This window comes from Eretmochelys imbricata, chromosome 3, assembly GCF_965152235.1.
Source record: "Eretmochelys imbricata isolate rEreImb1 chromosome 3, rEreImb1.hap1, whole genome shotgun sequence".
Taxonomy (NCBI): Eukaryota; Metazoa; Chordata; order Testudines; family Cheloniidae; genus Eretmochelys; species Eretmochelys imbricata.
In genome coordinates this window covers 119,607,171-119,622,053 of record NC_135574.1, presented here as the reverse complement: position 1 = coordinate 119,622,053, position 14,883 = coordinate 119,607,171, and the positions used below count along the sequence as shown (strand labels likewise).

General features: G+C 42.9%; 1 protein-coding gene across 1 annotated transcript in view; it reads right to left on the bottom strand.

Annotated features, from left to right (window-relative positions):
- Nucleotides 1–2,160: 2,160 nt before the first annotated feature.
- SYNJ2 (synaptojanin 2) overlaps nt 2,161–14,883 on the bottom strand; it is a 98,232-nt gene continuing 85,509 nt past the window's right edge. The window contains exons 20-27 of the mRNA XM_077813267.1: nt 14,401–14,479; nt 13,072–13,240; nt 12,039–12,209; nt 10,781–10,915; nt 9,611–9,723; nt 7,626–7,734; nt 6,114–6,316; nt 2,161–3,124 (exon numbers count right to left, since the gene is read on the bottom strand). Coding sequence (XP_077669393.1) covers nt 2,339–3,124; nt 6,114–6,316; nt 7,626–7,734; nt 9,611–9,723; nt 10,781–10,915; nt 12,039–12,209; nt 13,072–13,240; nt 14,401–14,479 — 1,765 coding nt within the window. The 3' untranslated portion in view covers nt 2,161–2,338. The remainder of the gene's footprint in view (nt 3,125–6,113; nt 6,317–7,625; nt 7,735–9,610; nt 9,724–10,780; nt 10,916–12,038; nt 12,210–13,071; nt 13,241–14,400; nt 14,480–14,883) is intronic.

Below are 14,883 nucleotides of genomic sequence, written 5' to 3'. Positions count from 1 at the left end.
ACATGTAGTCTAATGTGTAGCTAGCGCACACTAAAAAGCCTCATTTGAAATCAAGGCTATCTTCCCTTTAGCTAAATCTTGGGTTGAGAAGCATAAATGCTAAAGTGGTTGGCAAATGCAGAGGTGACTTTGCAATGATGACATCAGCTGTAGCATTTTGAGAGACCTGCATGTTAACTGCACTGTAGTTCCACTAGAAACACTGGTCCTGTAGCTTATGATGCCCTACCAGAGCGCTACCTAAATATAAGGAGGAAAGTAAAGCAGCAGTTGCAGGACTATTTGTTTTAAGAGTATCTAGGGAAAGTCCCTGTTCAAGATGCTTTCCCCAGACTATTATTTCTGAAACATGGACCATGATATTGTATCTTTAGGCATTAAACCATTCAAGTGTTTGCAAAGACTTGTATCGAATAAGCTAAAGTTGAGTGCATTTTAGTTACCCTAATCTCAGATGCACTGTTGGTCTAGCTGCAGCCCAGTCATACTGCTATGTGCTGTTACACAGCATCCATCACTGTCATATCAGTATTTTCCTTCAGAGTTGATCCTAACAAGCAGAGGACCTTGGCAAATTCTGTATTTAGTTTGACAAAACTCTTTCATGCTCATGGAATTAGTTAGTTTTACAGCCTGTCTTTTACAAAACAGTTGCATAAGTAATAGCATTTTCTTAAAGGTTTTTTTGCTACCCCCATCCTCTCCCTCCCACTGAAATCTTGATGACCTTTAGTTCTACTCATTGCCTCAGTAATCTGCCATTATCTGGGGAGACAAGTCTGCACAGAGCATTCCACTTCTAAGTTTGCTCCTTGCCTTATTTTCTGGTTTCCTCTCACTTCCCCATTAGTAGCTCCCTTAAATAAAAAGTTAACTGTCTCCCTTTACCATTTTCTTCATGGAATATAATTCTTGACAAATGGTACTGTCACACTGTTTCTCAGATTTGCCTGTCCCCCTGCTTTAGGTGCTACAGGTTCATTTCCAAATGGTATATAGTGCTTTAATTACCTTACACCTGCTAAACTGGTAACAAGTGTCCAGCACAGGTGAATAAGTAAGGTGCATCTATACACTCTCCAGGGGCCAGCACACACCTTTATCATCAGTGGGCAGAAATTAGTTAGTAAACCACCTTTCCACTCTAAGGCTAGATTCTGCTACCCTTGCTCATGCTGAGTCTTGCTGGACCAGTGTAGCATTCATGTAAGTGTATAGACAGCCTTTGCTCATCTGCATTTATTATTTCATTAGTAGCTAAGCATGAACATGAACTTCCTTGCAAAGAAACTGAGGGGAGCAAAGGTGGGAGTAGTGGTCAAACATCATGTGTACTTCCACCGGAGTCGATCATGACTATACATACAGTACACAGACAATTGGAATGTTTACTAGCAGGTTGCCTGTGCTGTCCCTTCCAAAGTTATAGACAGTTGTTGTCCATGTGCCTTTTAACGGGATAGCAAGTCATTTAGCATTAGGTTGCGTTGACCAGAACAGAATCAGTTAAATCTGAACGTAAAGGAGACGATGCATTGAAAGAAAACATGAGTTTCTAGAATAATTTTTGTAAGTGTATCATTATTAGTATCACACACGCTGATAAGGGGCCCATCATAATATCAGTGTGCAGTTGCATGATTGAGATTAAAAACAAGCATGTTCAACAAAATAGAGAGCACCTAATCCGTAACGTCCTCCGCCCCTCTTACTTAACAATAATGGCCAAGGATTGAGGAATTTAGACTTCATGCTAATACCAGGAGATTACAGAACCTGCAGCTAGTTGTAAATCAAATGAAAGAGATGCAGCACAGGAGTTGTCTACAGCATATTTACCAGCAGAATTATAGTGGTGTAATTATACTGCTAAAGTTATTCCAGGATAATTCCCCTTGGGAACACTATTCCCTCAGAATTAGTGTAGTAGTATAATTATACTGCTGTAGTTCTGCTGCTAAATTTTACCATGTAGACAAGTCTTTAAATGTTAAAAACTGTTTTATATAAAAAATTATACCTATAAACTTTGTTCTTGTTTTCTTCATACATCATTACATACTTTTAAAGAATACTCTGTACCTGAAATATCATTTTACTTTTCAGCTGGATTAGAAAAAGGGAAATAATTTAGACTAAAGATTTTTTTTGCAAGTTGTACAGTATTGCCTGATGTCTTGTATTTTGCCCCCAGATCATACTAGAATTTTTTTAAACACAAAAATAAAATGTGGCCTTGCCACACTTATACAACTCTGTATTCAAAGCAGATTTTTATCTTGTACAGTAATTAGATTTCTGTAGCGGAAAAAGGAAAAAAATCAAGGAAAAAAAAATCTCACAACTCTAAGTTAGCATTTCTGTCCATCCAGGTATTTTTGTTTTCCTCTAAGACCAGCAGTTTGCTGACTCCCTCTGATAATGTACCATTGACTTCATCATCACTAAAAGTAACCCAGTGACTAAAATCTTTTGGGCTGGGGAATTTCAGATTGCTCGGAGTGTGCGTTGGGCTAGTTGTTGCTGGTGTGGAAAAAGGACAGGAAACATCTGTGTCCAGGTCCAAGAGATTGACGCTCTCTGTTAGTGAATTGGTGGCTAACAGCTGTGGCTGCTGGATGTCTGGGGTAGGAGGGCCTTGAAGGTCAGCAAAAAAGTCCAAAGCAGTTGGTGTCAAGTGCTTAGTGCCACTGCTGTCTGAGCTGGCAGTGGATGTTGGAGCTGAAAGATCAGAGTCTCCGGGAGAAAGGGGGAAGATGTCAGAGTCCTGTGTTGTAGGGTTGTACTCAGAAGGACTATTGTTGTTGGAATTGAATGTTAAGCCACTAAGAAGCAGACTGTTACTGCTCTGAAGCACCTGCTGGTGAAAGGCAGCAGGAGCAGACTTCTTCCTTCGTGGTGGAACCTTTGGGGCAAAGGAGTTCTGCAGGGCCACCGCACTTTCCTCTGAAATGCCTAGGCTAGGCGGCTGCCTATCGCTGCTGCTTCTTCTCTCAGGAGCTTTCCTGGGCGGCGTTGTTCTCGGCTTAGGAATGGGAGTGATCCTAGTGGGACTGGTAATGGCTTTGGTTTCAAGGCAGGACTCGGACAATCCAATGTGAAAGCGGACGGGCTGCTGGTCAAGCTGCTCTTCCAGACACACACACAGAGAGAGGGGAACAAAAGGAATACGAGTCAGAGCGGTGTTTTAGATTTAGACTCGGCCGCTGCACTAGCTCTGCCCATCCAGATGGGAAAACGCTCAAACAATAGGTGGGATAAAGAGGATGTGAATTGTGTTGGGTGCATTATTGAAAGAAGTTGGTGGAATCACTGAATGAGATGAGGAAGTGGAAAGTGAAGGCATGAGAGTAACAGCTTTAAATCAGCCCTGCCCTTCACTCCCTGTGTTAAAAAGACATCCTTTTGTGACCATTTGCCTTTCCACTTTAGAATTATGTGCGGGGTCAAATCTCCAGACACCACAATTCTGAGCAGTTCTTTTACTGTTGCATTTTCCTGCTGCTGTAATAATATTGAAACGATAAGGGATGACAGGGATTGCATTAATGGGGCATTAGGTTTGTGTGCCTTGTGATACATGAGGCTGAAGGACAATTAGCTTCAGCTACCCCAAAAACTGCATTCGTGTCTTACTGTGGCCAGGATTTGTACCATAATGTGGAATTTTGCATTCTTCCTTAATGCCTCATATTCCACTTAAAAAAACCTTGCCTAAGCAGAAAAGGTTAACCGGGAAAAAATGTGAAATTGCATTTGTTTTTAAAGGTGTTGTTATGTTACTAGTGCCACTGTGGTCCCCATCCCTGCCATTATAAAGTCCTGGCCATATGGATTCCTCCCTCCCTGGTAAGGGAAGCAAAAGGTCATTCCTGTTGCATTTTAGTCCAGTATGCTTAAACTGCATGGCCTGGATCACTAACCAGGCACACTTGCTCGAAGAGCCCATAGATCAATATATTTTGGGCCCAGATTAAATTAGTGCTAGCTAATTAGCTTGATGTAACTATTATTCCCGATCTCCTATTCTTAGTACTTCTGAGTGAAACCACATGAACTCCTGGCTAGTCTCCCTTAGTATAAAACTATGCAAACCCAGTCTTTTTATATGCTAAGAAAATGCATCTTACATTGAATACAGGGCAATCCCCCTTTCATTTATGTCTAGAGATCAATCTCCTGCACGTGACTAAATGCTTTCTCTTTTTTTTTGGCGGGGGGGGGGGGGGAGGTGGAAGAGGTGGAAGGGTTTTTTGAGGTACTGAGCTCCCTTCTAAACTCACTTCCAGATGGGGGAAAACATCACATTAGGACTTGTCTACATTGTACATCAGTCTGCACCAGAAGGGTGTAAATTTTAATGCGCAGTAGGTTGTTGTGCAGTAACTGGCCCGTATGGACCCTGCTGGTGCGCACTAGAAGTTCCCCAGTGTGTGTTAATGCAGTCCCCTATGTCGGCACTCACTAGGGAACTTTTACTGTGCGCTAGCTGGGTCCCATGGGACAATTAGTGTACAATATACTAATGTGCGCTAGAATTTACACCCCTCTAGTGCAGACACATACTCTGAGTCTGCTGTGGACAAACAAGTATATGAACTTTCAGATCCTATACTGTTCAATAACTGCAGCCTTTCTATTTTGAGATCTTTCAGGAGTACGTGGATGATGGGTGTGAGTTAAATATAGGGAAACAGGTGGGGCTGTTTGGTTTACTTCTCTTTCTTTTTCCTTTGTGGTTCTGCTCAGTGGAAGGCTGTGCAAACTGCCTGAGGGGATATAGTAAGTGCCCTTTCAGAGCGAGGTAGGATGGAGACCCTAAAGACTAACCTTTACAGAAGAGCTGTCTAGCAAAGGCGGTCACAGAGGAAGAATATGAAAGCGCATATTTATGGTACTTAGCCTGCATTACTGTACTGTACTATATGAGCACCACAATCGTTAACGTATTTATCCTTACAACACTGCTGTGAGGTAGGCAAGCACTACTATCCCCATTTGACAGATGGGGAACTGAGGCTATGTGACTGCCCAAGGTCACACAGAGTTTGTGGGAGAGCCAAGTGTCTGGCTAGAACCCTAACCACTGGGCTCCTGCCTCCCTGGAGACCCTGTTTTACGATTTATTGGTTGTGGCAGGCCATTGCTCCTGTGAGTTTTCAGGTATGTTTTGTTCATGTTAATAAGTGCTGTTTAAATGGCACATGCTAGAGTAGTGTAGCTGGCACCAAGGGCTCTGGTGACTCTAATGAACCAACTTTGTGATTTGTAACTTCATAAATACATTATTTTTGGTTCAAAGCCTGACCTACAGATTCTCAGTTCAGAAGGGACAATTGTTAGCAGATATGAACAAAACTGATTGGATGGACTTTGGGGGATTTTGGTTTTTTTCCTCTAAAAAAGCAACAAATGTTGTCCTAAGTAAATATTTTTTAAAAAAATCTAAAAAACAATTTCCAATCAACTTTGACTTCAGTTTGGACTAAGGACTTTGGATGGAGATAAGAACAATTAAAATGGAATTTCTGCATTTGCCCAGGAGGCTAAATTCTCAGCATTTTAGCAGACTGTTTCCTTCTATCTTACTGAAGGAAACCTACACTGTGGTGATGTAGTGTGATTAGTAGAGCAAAAATGCAGAAAGAAACTTCGGGTTGAGAGTAGTCACTAAACCAGATCCAAGTTCACAATGAATTATCTCAAGTTTAGGATGCATAAGAGGCAGATTTGGTGAGAGAATATCTGGAATTCTGTGTTCAGTTCTTGACAATTCAGAAACATGTAGCCAAGATAGGAGTTCAGAGGAGGGCAAAAACCACTAGGAGGATGGACCATCACAGCGGGAAGTTAAAGAGCTGAATATGGATAGCTAAGTTTAGTGATAACTTTGTCAAAATGGGGGATAATGATTTCCTCTACTTGATGTTCATTTACTGTGCATATAGGCCACAGTGACTGCTATATGCAAAGACACTTACAGGACAGAAGAGCTCAAACAGATGCTTGAGCCAGTTGATAGAACTTCATGTGAATTGTTTAACAACTTGCCCCCTCTGCTAAAACACTCTGCAAAATGAATAGCTGGATGTGTTCTGCTGTGGCTATCTTACATTTTCTGATTTGACTCCAGTTCTTTGCTGGGGCACCGGCTTCTTTATGGTTGGAACTTTGGGTGGAGGGCGATGGGGCATGAGCACTGGTCCTGATTGTGACCCCTGAAATGATGCTGACTTTGTGATGCTGGGAAGGGAGTCAGGCTGGGTGAATGTTTGGGTTCTTACTGGAGCAAGCTTCAGAGCATTCTCTTGTGTTCCTGAAATGCAAAAACAACCATTGTTTGAATCTGTCTGAAGCGTAGCTCAAAGATCTCTTTCCTTTGTGGTCTTGTTTTCCAAAATGCTTTTGCCCATTATTGTACAGGGACAGCATTCAGGTTGAAGATGAAGGTTTTGGAAATAAATACAGAATTTCACCAAAAATGTATCATTAGAATGTCTTTAATTTTATGAAAACTAGTCATTGCATATTCATTATACTCCTTGCCAGCATTACTTCTAACCCAAACACAGAAGCATTGTGCTAGTGTGTGACCTAGGTGATAGGTCAATGGAGGGAACTCGGGAGAGATGGGTTAAATTCCAAACTCTGCCACTGGCCTGCTGGAGGACCTCTCCATGCCAAATATTCCCCATTTGTAAAATAGGGATGACAATACTGATCTCCTTTGTAAAGCACTTTGGGTTCTATGGATGAAAAGTGCTGTAGAAGAGCTAGGTGTTACTAGAGCATGAGAATCCTAAAATGAAACTGACCAGCCTAGTTTTCTTAGCCAAGCGAAATATAAAAAGTAAACAGTAATAAACTAGTGCAAAGTAAACTTGATTTCACCCATTCTTTCTCCTTTAATGTGCAAATGGGCTCTGAAGAGCAAATATAAAAATGGCATTCCAGGGTTGTTCTCTCAGTGATTCCAGATTACATTTACTCAGTTTCACGAATGAAAAAAAATTTTTTTTCTAATTGCCAGCCCTATAAACTTGGGCTGGGATGTGAGAGTAAAGCTGAAATGTTTCTGGTTCATGCTTCATCAACAATAAAGACTCTGCATTTGTAATTTAGTTAACAATTCTGTTGCTGATGTGTGAGCCTGGATAGAATCCAGCTCACTCTACTGGTGCTGTGTAGGCTGCGCCCTGCTATCTGCGGAAGCGAACATTGTTGTTACTAAAGCAAGCAGCTACCCCTCTGGAGTCACAGAGGGAACAGATATGTTGAGAAGGAAGGTGACATCTGTCTTTCTCAGAGTACAGCCGAGTACCATAATCTATGATGTTCTTAGTAACAGGAACAGCAAGGACATATTTTAAAATATGACTTATTTTATGGGGACCCTTTAAAAGACAGAAATTAAGTAATCTTGAAACAAAAAGGCTAATGGTATCCAAGCTGACAGAAAACATTCAAAGAAAAATCTTGCAGGACCCCCCAATGTTGTATTAAGGTTAACAGGAGCGTTTTAAAGGTAATACATGTCTTATTTAGGTTATGGTCAGGGAGGATGAAATGCACCTACATTTTCTTTATTTGGAGATTTTAAAACTCCATTGGAAAGCTCTGCTTACCGCCTTTTGCTTCCATCAGACATCTAATAGCTTCCTCCGCTTCCTGAGCTGTGGTGGTTTTGATCTGCTTGACGTTATAAGGCTTACTTATTCCAGTCCGGGCTTTAGGCTTACAACAAGAAAAGGGGGAAAAGAGTAGGTGAGTGAGTAATTCTGAAGGAAAAGGCTTTTCCTGTGAAACCCTTTAACCCACAGGCTGTACGCTGTACCGGTGTAATCACTTCCAGCGATTCATGCACCTGTCTCCACAGAACTGCACTGGCTGCCATTTAACAATCTACTAATATTTCAAAATGGCTTTATTTTAATTTTTCTTTGGCAGCTATCATATCTTTGCTACTGGCTGTAGCTGCCCCAATTGATCTCATTACCTGTCTCTTGTCTGACGGGGGGAGAGGGAAATGTTTTCACAGCATTTGTGTGTAACTTTACTTTCCATAAAAGCCCCCAGTCACAGCCCCGAGCCAAGTCTGAAAGTACAGCACAGGGAACAGCAGTGCAAAGATCCCCACAGGGTCCCACTAATGTGCCTCCTCTTGACTAGTAAGGGGGTCCTCTGTGTGAGGAAGGAGAGTCTAATCCTCAAGTCTATTCAGCTCTGGGCCTCTCCATTGAAGGTGCCAGCTATGGGCATGCTGGTCTCTCGTGTGCACTTCACGTATACACTCTGCACTGGACAGAGGCCATCAAAGCAGTGGCTGACATAGGAGCACAGTACAGCCTTCAACCCCCTCAATCTTAGACCAGGCCTATACTAAAAAGCTGGGTTGACCCAGCGGCGTGAAATACCCACTGCCCCGAGTGGCACAGTTAAGCTGACCTACCTCCTAGTGTAGACAGTGCTACGTCCATGGAGCCCCTCCTGTCGCTGCAGTGAGTGGCTACACTGACGCACTACAGCAGTGCAGCTGCGGCTCTGCCACTGTAGCCGTTTCAATCTACACATAGCCTTAGGGCGGGTCCTCCAACCCTAACCCTAAAGCTTAAGTTGATCGAATTTATGCCACTCAAGAGTGTGAAAGAGACACATCACCCCCCGAGTGACGCAAGTTACAGAGACCTGAGCGCTGTCCACACCAAGCTATGTCGGCAGGAGGCACTCTCCGGCTGACATAGCTTCCACCTCTCGTGGAGGTGGAGTCGTTATGCTGATGGGAGAGCGCTCTCCCATCAGCTTAGCACGTCTTCACCAGACGCAGTACAGTGGCGCTGAGGTACTGCTTCCAGTGTAGACCTGCCCTTAGTATCAAATGATTGTGGGCCTGCTGGCCCTGTAGCCAAATACTAGAGCATGGTTGTTTCAACTCTGTAGTTCCAGCTCAGACCTGTGCAGAATCCCTACCTGTAAGACTTGGGAGCTTTATGCAGATAATATTCCCTCGGAAATGGGGGAAGGACGCCAGGAGCTATGGTGTGACCACTCTATAGGCTGATTTAGATGGATCCTGGGGCCTGTCTAGAGCAGTCCTTCTCAACCTTTCTAATACCAGTGACCAGCTGGCTGCCTTCCTAAATTGTGTCAGGGAGATCTCAGGGACTGGCACCAGTCATGGATCAGTCGTTGAGAAACACTGGTCTAGAGGATGCTGAATATTAGGATTTGGCATTGAAAAAGAGCCATTGGCAGAGAGCTAAAGTAAGTAAATCTAGAGTGTAGCAGGCAGGCAAAGCTGACAAGTTCAAAGGGGAAATTTGTTAAATAGCTGTAGTTTATTCATTTTCAAGTTGTGAGGCAGCCATTATTTATTAAAGTAAGTCTCCCTGTGTCTATAGGTACATATACACACTTGCCTAACACATACTCTGTTCTGATTATGCCCCCCCCAGTTACTGATCCTGGGTAATTACAGGGTGACTGTATCCTTACTGCTTTGCTCAGCACTCCTGACGTAAATCGCATCTGCTGGCTGGTGGGTTCAGACTCTAATTAGCACCTGGTCCCCTTTTTAGTTAATTGTGTGGCGCAGTGCTGCTGAGGGACTCACTGGTTGCTGAGGCGCCCCTGGGAGAAGCTTTGCCGTCTGCAGGATGGAGCACAGGGAGTGACCTCCTGAGGAGATGGAACCATCGGATGGAGATTTTTTGACAGATACTCCAGCTGCAAGGGAAATAAGAATGAGTTTTCAAATGCAAGAGCCTGTGCAGTGTTTGTTGTTAATAAATAATAATAATAATCTCAATTGGGCATTAATACTGCAGCCCAGCTATGACTATTTCAATGGCAATGTTGTTAACTATTCATTTCTGATCAAAGCACATAAAAAAGGAAGGACAATGCTGAAGAACTGAATGTATTTCTAAAAGAGAATTTCTAGTTGCACTCTGGAGCATATGTGCTGCATGAAAGTCGAATGCCTGTGATCTATCAGGAGTTCAGACCAGAAGATCATAATGGCCCCTTCTCATCTTAGAGTCTATGAGTGAATCTGAACAATCTGACATGACTGGCCTCTCATTTTGGCATCCCAAGTGAGTAGAGCTTTGAATACCATCACTTCACCCTCAGAAATCTATGCCGTGGCTGAGGTCAAACTATCCATCAAATGAAGAAAAACAGCTCTGTTATCCTCAGTGCTATCCCAAATGTGGGCAGTGCGTACGTATGTTAGGTAACCATCTAATGGGAAGGGATGAAAATCAGACCAAATATTTTGTTTAAACTCTTCAAGGGAATATTGCATAAAAAATTAAACCGAATAAACAAAAAAATGGTAATAAAATGCTTTGAGTATTAAAAAGAAAAGACTCAGGGAGATTAAACACTGGTGTCCTTTACTGTACCAAAGCATCAGTTATTTGCAAATTCTCCCCCTTTGCTGTTGGGTGGATGTGAGACATACACGAACTATTATAACTCCACTGAAGTGGAGAAAGGACTTTCATTACTAGAGTACCTTTCATCCCAAACTATTTCAAAGAACCACTTCACCCATCACTGAAATGCAGCCACTGCTGGAGTGAAACACAGCAGTTGTTTAACACCACAAGAGTTTAGGGAAAGAAATGAAGGCGAATACTGTGCCTGACTGAAACAGCAGGTGATGGGGATTTAAACAGGCATAGGTATTTACCTGTTTGTTATTACTAGAAACAATAGGGTGGCAACAGAGTCCAGCTGACATGGGACAACATTTAAAAAGAAACTGAAATTTTACCTGGAGGGGGAGGTCTCTGGGGTGGCTGAGGCGGGCGAGGCCTGTCAGGAACAGACAGAGATCTGCTTGGAGACCGATGGCGAAGCCCCACACCTAATTCCAGCTCCTGCTTTAATTCAGCTAGGGCAGCATCATCTAGGGGGAAATTTCAGGGAAAAAACAAACAAGAGAGTTTTGCATTTGAGAATTACGGCAGAGATGGATCAAGACTGGAGTGTCAGGAGACAGGCACCTGTGATTTGAAAACAAGAGCTGGTTAACTGAGGCTTTGTCTACACTGCACTTTCGTTGGTAAAACTTCTGGCGTGTCAGGGATACCCTGCAGCTTCTGGCTGCCCCAGGCGGCAGCGGGACCCTGCAGCTCCCAGCTGCCTGCAGGCTAAAGTCATGGAGGTCTTCAGAAGTCATGGATTCCATGACCTCCGTGATAAAATTGTAGCGTTAAGCATGGTTAACTGCTAAGGCAACCTGGAAGTTGCTGAGATAACTATACCATGTTACCTCAGTATCTGCAGTATTCCTTAGGGAATCCCAATACTAAGGAGAGGGAACGCTGTAGATACTGAGATTAACATTGTACAATAATTTTAAGCAACTGGCAAGTTTTTCAAAGCAACATTGTTTAAGTCAGAGGGTGCCCGAACCTCAAAATTGGCAAAAATAAGTAAAATCAGAGCACAGAGGGGTAAAGCAAACTCTTAGTCTTGGTCGTAATAGGAACTCGTTTGAAGTAATTCACTGGCAAGTTTCCGGAGAGTTCAGATTCCACTGCCACCAATGCCTATGGTTTTAAAGCCTGAATTAAAGTCCATCGAAGTCAATGGGAGTCTTTCAATTGACTTCATGGACGAGGCCTCACTGACAAGAACATAAAGTAAGGACAACTCTGCATTGTGTGCGCTGGTGCTATGTGATGCGAGATAGATAAGGAGAATTACTGCTATTTCCTATGATTTATAATACATACACACTTAGGCACAACTACCCTACCCTGAACAGAACAGCGTTAAGGCAGGGTTACGCTTAATTACTTGTTTATTTTTTGTATGGCAGTAGCATTCAGAAGCTCCAGTCATGGATCCTAGGCCCCTCTGCACAAGGCACTCTTATGAACCAGAATAAAAATCTGGTCCCTGTCCTGCAAAACTTACAATCTACGTATAAGCCAAGAGAGAACATGTGAACACAACAAACAGCCAAGAGATGCAAAAGGAAACAAGCTTTTAAGGCCTTCCTTTAAAGAAGCCATGTAACTTACCTTTATATGGATGTGGCTTTCCTCCAGTAAGCAGTGGAGATTTGCTTGAAGTTACTGTGGGTGCAACCGTAAAATATTCAGGACCCTCAGGTAAGCCTTCTGTCATCTCTGCTACCGGGTGCTGAGGCAGCATGTCATCCAAATAATCATCCTCATCATCTAGTATATCACCTGAAACAAAATATTTGAAAATGCAGACAGACATTGTCAGAAAACACGTTCTCTTCTCGCTCCCATTTTCTATACAGGTTATTTTGTTAGGCAACATTTTGGTTGATTCCATGTGTTTTAGGATTGCTTTTTTGATCAGGCGTTCTCAAACTTTTTTTTGCTGGAACCCCTTTGAAAATATTTCAGGCTGTGATGACCCCCCACCTCCCAAAAAAGTGATAGCAAATTATGGTACATACTCATAGGTGCATACTCATGGCGTCGCTACCCTTATATCTGCACCGCTGCTGGCGCTGTCTTCAGAGCTGGGTGGCTGGAGAGCGGCAGCTGCTGGCCAGGTGCCCAGCTCTGAAGGCAGCGCCGCTGTCAACAGCAGCAGAGAAGTAAGGATGGCATGGTATGGTACTGCCACCCTTACTTCCGTGCTGCTGCTAATGATGGCGCTGCCTTCAGAACTAGGTGGCCAGAGAGCAGTGGCTGCTGTATCCCCCACAACTCCTCTTTCCCCCAGCGACATTGTTGTGATCTCACGACCCCCCTACAATAGCCTTGCAACTCCCTTTTGGGTTGGGACCCCCAGTTTGAGAAACACTGATATAGAGAATTTTAATGTATTATGACTGTGATAGTGTATTTTTTTAGTACTGAGCAGGTACGGATAGTTGATAGTCAATGGGGCTCTGCATGAGAACTGGGGTCTACCTGAGTAGTTCACAGTGCCAGATCAGGGCTCTGTTCACAAACCTGTTTCTAAGAATTGTTTTATTACAAACTAAGATAGTGATCACATGCAGATATCTACCCTCTCCCCACAGTGAACAACGCAAATTCTCATAGTTCAGCCTAGAGTTGTGCTACTAACCTTCTGATTCATAGTCCAAACTTGAAAAATCAAAGTTTTCCTCCAGCAGACAGGAGTTTGCGGTGGGTGACATGGGTGCAATGCTCTCCCGTTTTCGAGCAATTTCCTCCTGAAAGCCCTTCAGCCAATCCTTAGTCTTAGGCCGGATATTCACTGCTCTGCCTTTGACCTAGAGTCATGAAAGAATTGTTTTCCCTTTGTTAAGAAAATGAGAATAGTTCCCCAATAGGCTAGTAAATGCAGATGTTCCATCTGACAAATGCTTCAGAAATCTAGATGGCATCAGGTTCATTTCAGAAGTTCAGTGATAAGGAAATACTCTTCCTAGTACCATCACGGGGAAAAAAAAACCCAGAATTAATCCTTTGGATGTAACAATACTCCAGGTATTGACTGAACAACTCTGCTGCTCTTATTGGGCTTGTTTATGTTGTGGCTTCCTTTCTTCAAAGTTTTCATACTGAAATTAGCCTTGTAGTTCTTGGTTACTCAATTCTGCACTCAACAGTCATTTGCTATTGGAGAGAAATGGTAAAATATCACAGCAATTATGCTGTATAATTTTTAAAATGATAATCATAATAATTAGGGGTGGTATTTTCAAAAGTGCCTTAGTGACTTAAGAGCATATGGGATATGTACTCGTAAATCACTTAGGCCAGTGGCTCTCAACCTTTCCAGACTACTGTACCCCTTTCAGGAGTCTGATTTGTCTTGCGTACCCTAAGTTTCACCTCACTTAAAACTACTTGTTAACAAAATCAGACATAGAAATACAAGTGTCACAGCACACTGTGACTGAAAAATTGCTTACGTTCCCATTTTTGCCATATAATTCAATTGGAATGTAAATATTGTACTTATATTTTAGTGTATAATACATAGAGCAGTACGTGTACCCTTGGTTGAGAATCACTGACTTAGGCATTTTGAAAAATCACACCAGCGCTCTAGCAGCCTGATATCTAACCATAAAGCAGGCCCCAAATTGCCTCCCCAAACAAACAAACATGACTGTTGATCCATGTGAGAAACATACCTTAAAGCAGAGTAGAACCTTAGCTGCTGATACATTTTGCATTACTGCACATGTTGGCATCATTACGCATGTTCCAGTTCCAGAGCTCTGTTTAGAAGCTCCTGAAGAAGCAATACCTGCCTTCCTTATATGGCCAGGCCTTAGAAGTGATCATTGTGGGTATTCAGCTTCTTTGAAAAATCAGGCCATAGATTCAGGTGCCTAGATATGGACTTAGGTATCTAACCTAAGCTACCCATTTTTGAAAAGTTTGGTGTGCATTCACTAAAATAAACCGGAGATGGTTTTACCTTGCTACCATCCATATCCAGAACACTGAGAGCTGACCTGCTGTCTGCAAATGTTACCATCATCTGACCTCGATTGATCCTAGTAAGAACAGAGAGACGAGACAACTGTACAGTTTGCTGTCCACAAGGAAATAGTAGGACTAAATGGTGACTATAGTAATTGTGCAATTTTTCATTTAGCTCTTTCAATAACACAATTACTAACAAGTGTTTTTGTGACAGGTGGGACCAAGCATCCCAGCACTGACTCTCCCTCACCACCCATCCTCCCTCATGTGGCCCCACCAGAGTGGACGCTACTGGGGTTGTCCTCAAAGCAACAGTTCATCCCTCTGAACAAAGGTTAAGAAAATGTTGCACACCTTACTGCATCCACAGTATTTTCCCCATCCCCGTGTAACATACCTCTCCCCTTCCATGTACCCGCTTCATCTGCTCTGTGTGAACTCTGCACGAAAGCTGCCTCTCAGAGGGCACACAACC